The sequence below is a fragment of the Papio anubis genome, chromosome 12, assembly GCF_008728515.1.
Source record: "Papio anubis isolate 15944 chromosome 12, Panubis1.0, whole genome shotgun sequence".
Taxonomy (NCBI): domain Eukaryota; kingdom Metazoa; phylum Chordata; class Mammalia; order Primates; family Cercopithecidae; genus Papio; species Papio anubis.
In genome coordinates, this window is record NC_044987.1 from 9,376,952 (window position 1) to 9,391,549 (window position 14,598).

The window sequence follows — 14,598 nt, forward strand, 5'->3', positions numbered from 1 at the left end:
ATCCAAATCTATTTTAAATGAAAGAAGTCTTAGGGGACTTCTTAAAATTAAAGTTATCTGTTTCCCATGATCTCAGGTTCCCTTTTCTTTCCTCTGAAAGCAGCCGACTGCTGCTAGGCTTTATTTTTTCATGCATGTCGCCAGTCGTCCAGGTTTCACGTATTTTTGAATACACGTGCTGTGACACAGGACTAGAGATGTAAAGAAGGGCTCAGATGGTCGGCTTTTTTTTTTTTTTTTGGCCGTACACTATATCTTGATCAGTTCTTGGGAATAAGCACCAACGTCTCTATTGCTCTTCAGTATGGATGACAAAAACCTCCATCCCATCACTTTTCCATCCCCAATTCTTGACCCACTTCAGACAAGGAATCTTACGGAGACAGATGGCAAGTGGAACAAAGGATCTGTCTGTCCATGCCCAGTTTTGAGGACAGAGTCCACAGACTTCCTCGTGGGCTGTTTCTTCTTCCTCCTTTCTTTCCTGAGAGGGGTGTTCTCTTCTGCAGTCAGTACACAGGCCTCCGCCTTCCCGGCGTGCCCCTAAATTGTGAAGGTCTTTCTTGGGTTAGGATTTGGAAGGGGTATCCTCTGAGGGGCAGTCCCATCTGGATTGGTGGTGGCCCCAGGAGCTCCCCAGCAAGCTCTGGTGTGGATGCAGGTGTTACGCGGGAGACGGTCTTCCCCTGCAGGGCTGAGGCACATGTCTGGATCTGAGCTGACCGAGCTGCTGGACCAGGTGGAGGGTGCCATCCGCGACTTCTCGGAGGAGCTGGTGCAGCAGCTGGCCCGCCGGGACGAGCTGGAGTTTGAGAAGGAAGTGAAGAACTCCTTTATCACGGTGCTTATTGAGGTTCAGAACAAGCAGAAGGAGCAGCGAGAACTGATGAAAAAGAGGCGGAAAGAGAAAGGGCTGAGCCTGCAGAGCAGCCGGATAGAGAAGGGAAACCAGATGCCTCTCAAGGTATGTGAACAACCAGGTGGAAGACTGGGTGCTTCCAACCTTGAACCTTGCCCATTTCAGTGCCCTACCAACCCTGCAGGGGACTCATCAATGTTTACTGAGCAGCGGTGGTGGGCAGCACGTTGTGATAGACAGGGGATCAGAAAGGGGGAAGGTATCACCCCTCTCCTCCACTCCCCAAAAGGGCTCACAGTCTAATCCGGGAAGACAGCCTGTAAACATTAGGAAATAATTGAATTTGGCGTATGTTCTCTGTAGGCAAGACCTTAGAGAAAGTGGGGTGAGGGCATTTCGTGTTTGGAGTCCTGAGATGGGCCTCAGAACTCTGGGTCTAAATCCCTCCTTGTGTCCCAGGTTCCAGTCCTGACTGGTCTCTTTAGGGTGTGCTAGGGTGTTTCAGTGATTGAAAATGACCTGATGCCTTCTTTTTTTTTTTTTTTTTGAGACTGAGTCTCGCTCTTTCCCCCAGGCTGGAGTGCAATGACACAATCTCAGCTCACTGCAACCTCTGCCTCCTAGGTTCAAGTGATTCTCCTGTGTCAGCCTCCTGAGTAGCTGGGATTACAGGTTCACACCACCATATCCGGATAATTTTTGTGTTTTTAGCAGAGATGGGTTTCACCATATTGGCCAGGCTGGTCTCAAACTCCTGACTTAAGGTGATTTGCCCGTCTCACCTCCCAAAGTGTTGGGGTTACTGGTGTGAGCCACTGTGCCTGGCCCCAGATGTCTTATTGTTCTATCGACAAGATGTTCCAAACTCGTGGTTCTTTTTTTTTTTTTTGAGATGGAGTCTCACTCTGTTGCCCAGCTGGAGTGCAGTGGCATGATGTTGGCTCACTGCAACCTCCATCTCCCAAGTTCAAGCGATTCTCCTGCCTCAGCCTCCTGAGTAGCTGGGATTATAGGCACCTGCCACCACACCCAGCTAATTTTTATATTTTTAGTAGAGACGAGGTTTCATCATGTTGCTCAGGCTGGTTTTGAACTCCTGACCTTGTGATCTGCCCGCCTCAGCCTCCCAAAGTGCTGGGAATACAGGTGTGAGCCACCGCGCCTGGCCACCAGAGGTTCATAATTGGGGGAGCTCAGTGGAATTATCTAAGGAGCTTTTTCAAAATGCCTTTCCCGAGGCTCTATCACAGACCTATGGAATTAGTCCTCCGCATGTACATTTTGAAAAATCTTCTCAGATCAGGACAGCTGCTTTAAGACAGTCTTTTCTGATAGCTGAACATTTTGTTTTCCCCTAAGATCTTTGCATCATGGTTCATCTAAGTTTGACTGAACTGCTTTATTTTTCTATTTGCATGATGGTGGATAAAAGGAGGGAAACTGGGGGATGCAGAGGAGTCTTGTAGCCCTGAGGGACTTACTAAGATAAGAGTTCTTGAGGCTCTATTTATTCTTGCAAAGCTCAGGCTTCATTTCTGGCCTGTCTCTGTAAGCCAATGTCTTGCACTTACTCTCTAGTCAAGAACCCTGGGGTGTTATCTGGGACAGCCTGGTAGCCGAGAGGTCTCTGGGTGTGGTGATGATGGAGCAGGAAGCATTTGCCCTTCTTGAGTCTCTCTCTTCCCCCAGCGCTTCAGCATGGAAGGCATCTCCAACATTCTGCAGAGTGGCATCCGCCAGACCTTTGGCTCCTCAGGAAGTGACAAACAGGTACGCGCAGTCTCCCTGCTCCAAGCTCTCCTCCTAGACCCCGGCAGCTTGGCCTCCCCAACAACGCAGGGGGACAGTGACTCGCCAGAATTATCCCAGCATTTATTTAGGGGGTTAGGGGTCCTAACACTTTCTTCTCCTCTTTTTTTTTTTTTTTTTTTTTTGGAGACGGAGTCTCGCTCTGTCACCCAGGCTGGAGTACAGTGGCCGGATCTCAGCTCACTGCAAGCTCCGTCTCCCAGGTTTATGCCATTCTCCTGCCTCAGCCTCCCGAGTAGCTGGGACTACAGGCACCCGCCACCTCGCCCGGCTAGTTTTTTTGTATTTTTAGTAGAGACGGGGTTTCACCGTGTTAGCCAGGATGGTCTCGATCTCCTGACCTCGTGATCCGCCCGTCTCGGCCTCCCACAGTGCTGGGATTACAGGCTTGAGCCACCGTGCCCGGCCTTCTTCTCCTCTTAAGGAGGAACACAGAGTATCTATTTAAAAGGTGAACTTTTTTTTTTTTTTTTTTTTTTTTTTTAGCTCTAGGGTTCTAGGACATGGGCAAGACTTAAAAGTCAACACTGCTTGTAGGTCTAAGAATTAAGTTGTTTTAAGGATGAAATGCATTAAAAGGGAATCCGTTTGATGATAGATCCCATCCCAGAGTTTAATTAACTTTCCATCACACTGGATTACCCGCCAAGCCATTCCCACTAAGACTGCCTCTGCAGCTGCCCAGCTCTGGTTGTAACCGATGCTGTGGCTTTTTGTTGGCTCAGTAATTTCCTTGTGATGTAGCTTGCATTTCTGGTTATTAAGGCAGCATTCACAACTTTTATCAAGTGGCTGCTATGTGCTAAGCTCCGTTGTTAGGCCCACAGGTGCAAAGGTGAAAAGTCCCTGTCCTCATGGAGTGTATAATCTAATAGACATGGCTGGCACGTGAACAGAAAGTTTGAGATGGTGGAATGAGTGCACGTGAAAGTGTATATGTTTTAAACATATTTGTAGCTGAATTCTAAGTGCTAGATTAATTCTAGAACTCTAGAACTCTAGAGATTCTAGAGAACGGGAAGAGATTTTAGAAGCATCGAACCCAGTCCTCTTGTTTTATGGCAGCGAGAACTATGTACCGGAGATCCAAGGCATTTTTCCAAAGCCACACACACTGCCAGTGGCACAGCCGAGACTAAAATGTGAGCTTCTGGCCGGGTGCAGTGGCTCACGCCTGTAATCCCAGCACTTTGGGAGGCCGCGGCAGGTGGATCACCTGAGGTCAGGAGTTCGAGACCAGCCTGGCCAACATTGTGAAACTCTACTGAAAATACCAAAACTAGCCAGGCATGGTGGCAGGCACCTGTAATCCCGGCTACTCGGGAGGCGGAGACAGAAGTATCACTTAAACCCGGAGGCAGAAGTTGCAGTGAGCCGAGATCACGCCACTGCACTCCAGCCTGGGTGACAAAGCGAGACTGTCTCAAAAAAAAAAAAAAAAAAAAAAAAAAATTGAGCTTCTTAGCTTTGGTCTAGAGCTCTGGCACTCACCACCTCTGGCTTCCTTGAGGCTCCTTTGACAGCCTACTAGGCCCTGGTGCTGGTTTTGTTGTAGGAGCACCTGACATCCAGCAGAGGGAGCAAATCTGACATCGGAGACCCTGGGCGGGGTTGAGGTTCTCTTGCATGTCTTTTTTGACAAAAGAGAAAGAATTCCTTCTCAAATTGCTCTGCAAAGAATAAGAAAATATAATCCCCTTGGAGATATTCTCTGCTCTCAGTCTGAAGGAGAAAAAGCTCCCCAGGATTCCTAAATAACAGAGAAGTCTGTAGTGTAGGAAGAATCTAGAAGTTGGAATGGAGAGAAGTTTTCCTGGCTAAATGTGGGAGAGTCTTACTTTTAAAGAGACATCCCCTAAAGATGGGGAAGAAGTTCTGAAACAGTGATGTGCCAGTGACCATGAATGTTTCAGAGAAGGTCAGATTTGCAGAGTGTGTGTCTTAGAGAAAGGCTAAATTTCAGCCCAGAGGAAGCGTGTCTTCTGTCTCAAGCCCCCTGCATGCTGTTTGTCTTGCAGTATCTGAACACAGTCATTCCTTACGAGAAGAAAGCCTCCCCTCCGTCAGTGGAAGACCTGCAGATGCTGACAAACAGTGAGTTCCTCTTGTTCTCAGCCAGATCAGCGGCTCCTTTTTCTCCCTTCCTGCCTGTGCGTTGTACCTCCGGTGCCGCAGCCCCGAGACTCCTCAAAGTAGGTTTAGATGGGCCAAAATATTCTCCAAATTAGTGCGTCACATCCTCCTGCACAGTGTACAATTAAAACACTCTGCACTGATAACCAGAGCTGTCTTTTCTTTCCCCTGGTTCCCATAAGGGAAGAGACGGGGGGCAGGGGGGAAAAAAGAGCTGTGAAAGAGGTTGGGGTGCTGGTGCAGGGGACGTTTTTATTTTCCCCCGCAGTTCTCAAGGCTTGGCATCCTCTGCCTCCCTGTTTTCTCTCTCCCTGCAACTTGAGGTTGCCTGGTTGGCACTTGTGCCCCTTGAAGCAGGGCGCCCAGTCTGTGGGTCTGGCTGTAATTTTAATGAGAAGCGAGGTTTCTTGGATGGGGTAAGGCTGTCTGGAAAAAATAGAGTCTAGCTTTCCTTCCAGGAAGTGACTGCCTCCTCTCCTCCACTTTGCTCTGTTGTCAAATATTAATAACCATTCTGAGCTATGACGGAAAACAGTGTGTAACAAAGAGCCTTTTGTAGACAGTAACTGTTTATATACATCAAACAGTAGGACCCGCAAAGGGCTAGGGGGCACATGGTGTTAGCCATCAGTGTCAGCTTGGCCCTTTTAGGAAGAGAAAAGTCCTAGGCTGAGATGTGGTGACAGGCCCAGAGGATCACGAGGGAAATTCCATTTCCCTGGCAACTGTGCACTGCAGAGTGTGACAGCTAACGAGGCCCCGTCTACTGCAGCATGTTCTGGAGGGAAGGGGCCAGTGTGGGGCTACAGGATACCCCCGGGAAAGGGAAGTTGAGCTTCTGTTCAGCTGAGGAGGATGGATATCTGCTGGGCCCTGCTGCTGAAGGTGACCAAACATTTCATTTTTTTTTTTTTTAAATCAATTTGGAGGACTAAAGCTGGAGGTTCTGGCAAACAGAAATCCTGCCTACATCAATAGACACTGTGTCCTTGAGAATCAGGAATTTTAAAATCAAAGTACAGTGACTTGTCCTTAACTCACTGTAAACTCCTTTATTTGCATAAATATGCGCTTTTTTTTTAAAGGGAGAAAACAGAGATGAACTGACATTTATAGGTGTTTGTGTTTTCACACAAGTTAGATTTGGAAAGTAACTTGGACAAATTATGAAAGTTGATATATGTAAAGTATTCTATCATAGCTCAAAAAATAAATAGCTATTAATTTATTGCAGGTACCCATTCAGGAATTCAGTGTGAAATCCTTTCATTTTAATTAAGAAACAGACTTTTTTCTATTTTGAGTGGTTTTGTTTACATTTTTTAAGTTCATTAAAAAAACATAGCTAGAGTGTATCCATCATTTAGACTACTTTGGAAATATGGAAAAGCAAACAAAGAAAAATAAATAACTCACTGTCCACTCCACTGTGGTTACTATTTTGGTGCTTTTCAGCCATAATTTTTTGTATCTTTTCTACATGGTTGAGATTATACTGACTATAAAATTTTGTGTCATGATTTTAGTCACATTAGTTAACACTTTGCTAATGTTCTTTTTATGGCTATCTCTTCTATCTATGTTCCAACATTTTATTGCTTTTAGAAGAAAAACTGCCATCTTTTCTGAATACCACTTCTCCTGTAGGTTATGAAGCCTCTCTTTTGTGGCAGATCGTCATATGAATTTGTGAACAATGCCTCTTCTCTCTTCTACTCTTTGAACTAAGTACATAGGCCAAAGACCAGCTTCTGCGACTAGACAATCCTTGTAACTTTTAGATTTTGGAGATTAATTTAGATACGTATCGCCAAGTGCAATTATTGTATTTTTACGTGGTCTTCGTGGTGTGGCATTTAGTCTGCTTATGCTCAGTTGCAAAGTATTCTTGACAACTAAGTTGAAATGAAAGCATGTCTAAAAATGCAGAAAAAACGAAAACAGGCCAGGTACAGTGGCTCACGCCTGTAATCCCAGCACTTTGGGAGGCCAAGGCGGGTAGATCACCTGAGGTCAGGAGTTCGAGACCAGCCTGGCTAACACGGTGAAACTCCGTCTCTACTAAAAATACAAAAAGTTAGCCAGATGTGGTGGCGCACGCCTGTAACCCCAGCTACTTGGGAGGCTGAGGCAGGAGAATCGCTTGAAGCCAGGAGGTGGAGGTTGCAGTGAGCCGAGATCATGCCATTGCACCCCAGCCTGGATGACAAGAGCGAAACTCCATCTCAAAAAAAAAAAAAAAAAAAAAAACCAGAAGAAACCAGGACCCCCTAGAATCCACTTACGCTGCCATGAATACATGTCTAAAGATACAGAAGAAGTAAAACAGAAACAAACCACCCCCTCAATGGCCTCAGGTTGAGTCTCTTTTTCTGGACCTGGCCACTGACCCACGCCACCATTGGACTTTCTTCCTCACTCACTCCTAACTCTTGGATTCGAGTTTCATGACCCTGTCTTGAAACTAGGCAAGGTAATCAATGGAGGACAAGGATATCGAAATGAAGTGGGAATCCCACTGTTGCAGCCTCCTCCTGACCCTAGCTATCAGTTCCGGCTGATCTTTAGTGTTTTCTCGGCTTACGAAAGTAATACATGCTCATTGAGAAAAGCCAGACCCTACAGAAACGCAGCATAGAAAAGAACACCCGCTGTGGTCTTCCATTCAGAGATAACCACTTAACAGTTTCATGTATTATTATTCTAGATTTCTTCTACGAACATTAGAATTTAATTATAAAGTTAATACATGTTCTGTATCCTTCTTTCTTCACTGATAACTATGTCTTGTACATATAGCTCTCTCTTATTCTTCTTTCCTTCTTCTTCTTTTTTTTTTTTTAGAGATAAAGTCTTGCTATGTTGTCCAGGCTGGTCTTTTTCTTGTTTTTGAGACAGAGTCTCACTCTGTTGCCCAGGTTGGAGTGCAGTGGCATGATCACAGGTCACTTTGGGAGGCCAAGAGGGGAGGATTGCTTGAGCCCAGGAGTTCAAGACCAGCCTGGGCAACATGGCAAGACCTCATCTTTACTTAAAAAAAAAAAAAAAAAAAAAAAACTAGCTGGGCATGGTGGCACATGCCTGTAAGTCTCAGCTATTTGGGAGGCTGAGGTGGGAGGATTACTTGAGCCCAGGAGTTTGAGGCTGTAGCGAGCTGAGAACACGCCACTGCACTTCAGCCTGTGTGACAGGGCGAGATCCTGTCTCAAAAAGAAAAAAGAAAAGAAAGTCACCAATAGATCCACTACCTAGAGACAAACACTGTGGTTCTTGCTGTGTTCTCCTCTATCGCCATGTGCAGGTTTGTTACAGGGGTATATTGCACAATGCCTCTCAAGTAGTTTGGACTACAGGCATGTGCCTCCACACCCAGCTAGTTTTCTTCTTTTTTAACTAGAAATGAGGTTCTGCCATGTTGTCCGGGCTGGTCTTGAACTCCTGGGTTCAAGGTCTGGGTTACGAGTGAACCTAAATCTGTCACCCAGGTAGCAAACATAGTACCGGATAGGTAGTTTTTAGCCCTTGCCCCTGAAATGCTGACCCTTGATAGAGGCTTCTAGACTTTTGCTCAATAGTCAATAAATGTCTGGTTCCTTTGAATCATTTGTCTCTCACTCTGGGCTAGTAGGTCATGTGGCCCCAGAAGTGAGCCTCATGACCAGGCTAAGACAGTATCTTAGCTCCTCTCTTTCTCCTTTCCTAGTTCTCTTTGCCATGAAGGAGGATAATGAGAAGGTGCCTACTTTGCTAACGGACTACATTTTAAAAGGTAAGAGCAGCCCCAGGCCTCCTGGAACAGAAGGGGTTCTCTGGAGCTCCTGCTCCCGTCAGGGAACCTTTCCAGCTTCTCCACTCCAGACCAGGCCAGGCAGGGGCCAGGGAAATCAGGGACAATTGTGAGGCTTTGCAGTAATAGGTTTTGCCTTTGGGTGTTGCCAGGAGGCCGCAGGAGGAGATTCCATCACCCCCGGGTCACCAGAGTGACTTTCCTTGGAGCAGCAAACCAACAAAGGACTTGTTGTGAAAATTCTGCAGAGTTTGAGCTACTTAGTATTTAGTTGGGAAAAACAAAGCCCAATGATAATTTCATACTTTTCAAGCACTTGAAAGGAAGCTGGAGACATAATTGACTACATCCTTACATAACTTTTTAACCTTTTCTTATGGAAACTGGTTGTACATACAAGAGCAGAGTAGAGGGAATGGCATAATACACTCTCAGGTACTGATTAGCCGGCATCAACAGTTATTAAGTCCCGACCAGGCTTATTTCATTTATGCCTCTACCCAACTTCTCCCCTCCCATGTTATTTTAAAGCAAATCTCTGTCAGAGTTTTTCATTCATAACTATTTCAGTATGCATTTCTAAAACATAGGAACTCTTGAGGAAGCCCCAATACCCCAATACCATAGCCCCAATACCATTTCACAACTAAAAAAAATTAAGAGTTTCTCTTTTTTTTGAGACAGAGTCTTGCTCTGTCACCCAGGCTGGAGTGCAATGGTGCGATCTCAGCTTACTGCAACCTCCGCCTCCTGGGTTCAAGCAGTTCTGCCTCAGCCTCCTAAGTAGCTGGGATTACAGGTGCCCGCCACCATGCTCAGCTAATTTTTGTATTTTTAGTAGAGACAGGATTTCACCCTGTTGGCCAGGCTGGTCTCAAACTCCTAACCTGAGGTGATCCACTCGCCTTGGCCTCCCAAAGCGGGATTACAGGCATGAGCCACTGTGCCCAGCCGAGAGTTTCTTAGTACTGACTATCCAATCAGCATTCCCTGTTTTTCCCATAAAGGATTTTTCAGTTTATTTGTTTGAATCAGGGGCCAATAGAGATCAGTATGTTGCAATTAGATAATGATATGTCTCTTACATCTCTTTGATATATGGAGGTTCCGTTTCCTTTCTCTCTTCCATGTCTTGAAATGCATTTGTTGGAGAAACTAGGTTGTCTGTGCCATAGATTTTCCTCATTGTGGATTTTTGCTAGTTTCATCCTCATGGTATAATTCAATATGTTCTCCTGTCTCCTTTATTGCCTGTGAACTGATAGAACTGGAAGCCTGATCAGATTCAGCTTCAGATTTTTTGATAAGCACTACATTATAAGTGGTTATAGGTTTCCGGACTTCCATGGGGTGACGTACATTGTCTGACTGTCTTTCCTTTTGTGATGTTAATAGCCATTGAGGATTGCTCACTGTCCAGATCCGTTATTTTATTGTTTTTTGTCCTGCATGCACACAAAACTATGCACAGTTGCAGAGGGACCGTATTTGTGGGACCTATAGTGGAGAAACCCTGAGCTATACTGTTTCTATAAGGATCAGAAGGACTAATCTTACATTTCAGCAGGAGGAACTTAGAGTAAACATTAAAAATAACTTGTTCAGCCTGGGCAACGTGGTGAAACCTCGTCTCAATTAAAAAAAAAAAAAATCAGCCAGATGTGGTGTTGTGTGCCTGTAGTCCCAACTACTCAGGAGGCTGAGGTGAGAGGATCACTTGAACCCAGGAGTCTGAGACTGCATTGGGGGCTGTGATCACACCACTGCACTCTAGCCTGGGTGACACAGCAAGACTCTGTCTCAAAAACAAAAAACAAACAAACAAACAAACAAAAACACACATAAAAAGGATTTGTGACGCAAAGATTTTAAAAGAGCAGCATATTTCTCAAAGGAGGTTCTCAAAGGAAGATTTTAGAAACAGGTTATATAAATTTGGTAGTCTGGGGGCCTGACTTCACCCCTCATGATCCACTGAAATGTCAATGAATTTGTACAAGTAATTAATATTTACTAAGCACTTGCCACATGCCTCTCAACAACCCTGGGGTTAGGCGCAGGTACGTTCTATTGTATTGATGAAGAAACAAGCATGGAAAGGTGAAGTTAATTTCCCTAAGGTCATGTAGTTAGTAATGGTCAGATCTAGGATTTGAACTCAGGCCCCGGAGACTACACGCTTAGTTATTATAGCCAGCAACCACCTGCCATTGTCTTTCCTTTATTCTAAGCTCTAAACGGGGCTGTCACCACTCAGGAGCTGGTGTGACTGCTCTCAGCTAGGGCTCTCCTGGGCTCGGAGGTCCCGGCCTGCAGCTGTGTTCTGACTGCCGTCCGCTCCTCTCTTCTCGTTCCAGTGCTCTGCCCGACCTAACCTTGCCCTTTGGAGCAGCCTCGCTGCAGGAGGTCACTGAACAAGAGTCATTCCATCACAGGGACTGCATGACACCACGTAACCTCCGACGTGTATTTAAACGTGTATAGCTTAACCCGGATTAAACATGAGCAAGCGCGCGGGGTCCTTTGCTGTTGGCTTCTAGTGCTAGTAACCATTGGATGCATGATGGGGCAGGGCCGGTGATAGTGCCTCCCCTTGCTGGTGTCGGAGAGGGGAAGGCAGCCACTTTCACTGCTCATTATGTAGTTTGGCTCCAGCCCTCAAAAACAGCTTATACTGTAAGACTAATTTTGAAATAAAACCTTCATTTAATTAATATTCTTCACGTGCTTTGGAGTGTGGTGTTCATTAGGCCTCTGTTCCAGACTCTAGAGACGGGCTGTATAGCATTCTTCACTGCCAGCCTGTGGCCCGTGGCAGCCGGGGCTGTGTTTAGGGACTGGGCACATGCCCTGTTGTGGGTGGTGGTGGGATCATGGGACACAGTGGGGCTGCATATGGTATAGGCAGAAGGAGACCCTCTGCAACCTCAGTTTTTGCTGCTCAGCCACATTCAAGGGAGCTGCACCAGGGGCTGCAGAAAGGAGCTGGTCAGAGGGGGTGTGAGACCGGGGTGAGAGTGTGCAATTAGCAGATAGAAAGTGGGCCTCACGGAGGAGCCACACAGCTGCAGACCTTCTGGTGGGATGGCCAGGCTGGCCCTGGAGACCCTCCCCAGGCCCTCCACGGGGACCTGGAGGCTCAGGGCCTGCGGGGAGTCAGCTCTGCTGAGCTTTCCCAATGTAGGGGACTGCAACTTGTTTCCTGCACTTGACAAGGCCACCACTCCCTGTTTGTCCCCAACAACCCCTGGCAACAGTGTCCTTTGACTTTGCAGTGCCATCCCCAGCCCTTCCCACAGCCTCCCATGAACAGCAGCTCTGACTCCTTGCACTGTCTCCAGCATTGATGGCAGGCAGCTGCCAGCCTTGACCAGCCAGCAGGTGAACGTCATCCTCGTATCCCGGATGCTGGCTCCATCTCACCACAATCTGAATTCTGTTGGCTTCCATCTTCTGGCTCGAAAGACATTGAGCCTGCCAATTCCCATATCCTCCTCTGAAAGCAAAAACTTGTACTGGGGCACTTGTTGTAGCCTGCACTGGCTTCGCCACGCGTTAGCACACATCATGGCACCCCACGTGTAAACAGGTACTAGTATGATCCTGATTTTGCAGAGGAGGAAACCAAGCAGCAGAGATGTTCAGTAGCTGGCCCAAGGCCGTGTAGGAAGTGGGAGAGTCAGGCTGGCATTTGGGTTTCTTATCCAGTGCGACTTCCATTGATTCCCAGGAGTTTAGTGTCTGCGTGAACTAAGCATGCCACAGAGAAAGCCATACTTTATCACATCAACAGTTCCACAGAAGGCCACGGAATCCATCTAGGGGACACAGAAGTCACTCCCAGTGCCCTGCCTCCCTTCCTGGGCCTCTGCTTTTCTTTTCTTTCTTTCTTTCTTTTTTTTTTTTTTGAGATGAAGTTTCGCTCTTGTTGCTCAGGCTGGAGTGCAATCTCAGGCGGCGCAATCTCAGCTCGCCACAAACTCCACCTCCCAGGTTCAAGCAATTCTCCTGCCTCAGCCTCCCGAGTAGCTGGGATTACAGGCATGCACCACTACACCTGGTTAATTTTGTATTTTTGGTAGAGATGGGGTTTCTACATGTTGGTCTGGCTGGTCTCCAACTCCCGACCTCAGGTGATCTGCCCTCCTCGGCTTCCCAAAGTGCTGGGATTACAGGCGTAAGTCACCGCACCCAGCTGGGCCTCTGCTTTTCTAGAAGCAGAACACTAGCAATCTCAGCTTGGGGTGACGGGGACTTATCCCACCAGGAAAACTGCTACAATGAGTAAAGCTCTAATCCAGGCATCTGCCCAGAGCAGAACCTCTGCATAGATAGAGCCCTGGCTGCCACAGCCGCATGGAAGTGACCACTAGTTCTGTGACAAAAGGGCGTGGATTCAGTTCTGCAATTCACTGGTGCTAAGGCTGAACATGCCCAGGGTCACTAGTGGTGTGAGGTCATTAGCAAGTTTAGCACTCTGCCGGTGATGGGGTTTTTCACCAGCCTCAGCAAAGGGGGAAGCGGCGAATTCCCGAGAGCTTTTCTTCCTGCCTTGATTTGTCAGATCTGGGTCAGCCACTCCTTTCCCCCAATTTATCCTGCCAGCAGGTGTCTGAAGCGGCTGTGACAAGCTAATCAAAGCTGCTGGCAGTTAAAAATAAATCTCGAGTGTCAGGGATACGCTCAGGCTAGGAGGAGGTGAGCAGGGCAGGCGGAGAACAGTGGCTCCTCTTTTCTCTCTTGTTTGTCCTATCTGGAGTTTAAGGGGAATATGAAATCAATTCCTCATGGTTGTGCATTGCCCTTGCCTGTGTTCTTCCTACTCAAAGTGTGCTTTCCAGGCCAGCAGCACTGACCACACTTAGAAGCTTGTTAGAAATGCAAAATTTCAGGCCCCACCCCAGGCCTGCTGAGTCAGAATTTGCATTTTAACAAGGTCTCCCTTTAAAAGGGAGGCAGCTCTTCTCCTAAAAGGAGCCTGGGTTTTGTGCCTTGAGTTCAAATGCAGCTCTACTGCATATTAAGCGAAATCTCCCTGCACCTGGTATTTTCATCAAGGACTGGAGAAGCTCTGCCCTGGGTTCTCGGAGTTGCTGAATCCTTGACTCTTCACTGCTGAACCCAGGGAATTTGTGGATAGTGTGATTATCAGGTGAACCCAGTTGTCTTCCCTCGGCTTTTCCCTCTTCTGGTCTTTCTGGATTGTGGAAACCTCAGGGAAGAGTCTCAAGAATTAACTGATTTTCGGGCGCCAGTCAGTCTTGATTGCAAAACTCAAGTCCCGTCTAGGACGTCCGCACTCAGCAAAGTGTATTGGAGAGCCAAGGTCTGCAGGGAGCCCTCCTAGGTAAGTCAGAGGTCTGTCTGGCAAATACAGCCTGTAAATGAGGTATGTTCCCATCAATTGAAGGATTTTGCTAGGCCTAGTCTGGTCAAGTTCTGGTAAGAAAACTCCCCCATAGGGCTGGGCACGGTGGCTCACGCCTGCAATTCCAGCACTTTGGGAGGCCGAGGTGGGCAGATAACCTGAGGTCAGGAGGTCGAGACCAGCCTGGCCAACATGGTGAAACCCCCTCTCTACTAAAAATACAAAAAATTAGCCGGCTGTGGTGGTGCACACCTGTAGTCCCAGCTACTCGGGAGGCTAAGGCAGGCAAATCGCTTGAACCCAGGAGGCAGAGGTTGCAGTGAGCTGAAATTGTGCCACTGCACTCCAGCCTGGGCGACAGAGCAAGACTCTGTCTCAAAAAACAAAACAAAAAAAAGGCCAGGCACAGTGGCTCATTTTGGGATGCTGTAATCACAGCACTTTGGGAGGCTGCACTTTGGGAGGCTGAGGTAGGTGGATCACGAGGTCAGGAGATTGAGACTATCCTGGCTAACACGGTGAACCCCCGTCTCTACTAAAATACAAAAAATTAGCCGGGCGTGGTGGCGGTCACCTGTAGTCCCAGCTGCTCGGGACGCTGAGGCAGGAGAATGGCGTGAACCTGGGAGGCGGAGGTTGCAG

The 14,598-nt window shown here is 47.3% G+C and overlaps 1 protein-coding gene across 4 annotated transcripts in view; it reads left to right on the forward strand.

Moving 5' to 3' along the window:
- Window positions 1–11,304, forward strand: part of FEZ1 (fasciculation and elongation protein zeta 1) — a 51,282-nt gene extending 39,978 nt beyond the window's left edge. For 3 of the 4 annotated variants that reach the window (XM_021926722.2, XM_021926719.2, XM_021926721.2), the window contains exons 6-10: window positions 693–964; window positions 2,549–2,629; window positions 4,687–4,762; window positions 8,505–8,570; window positions 10,946–11,304. In XM_021926722.2, coding sequence (XP_021782414.1) covers window positions 693–964; window positions 2,549–2,629; window positions 4,687–4,762; window positions 8,505–8,570; window positions 10,946–10,962 — 512 coding nt within the window. In that variant the 3' untranslated portion in view covers window positions 10,963–11,304. The remainder of the gene's footprint in view (window positions 1–692; window positions 965–2,548; window positions 2,630–4,686; window positions 4,763–8,504; window positions 8,571–10,945) is intronic. The other variant, XM_021926723.2, reaches the window with a different exon arrangement.
- The last annotated feature ends 3,294 nt before the right edge of the window (window positions 11,305–14,598 follow it).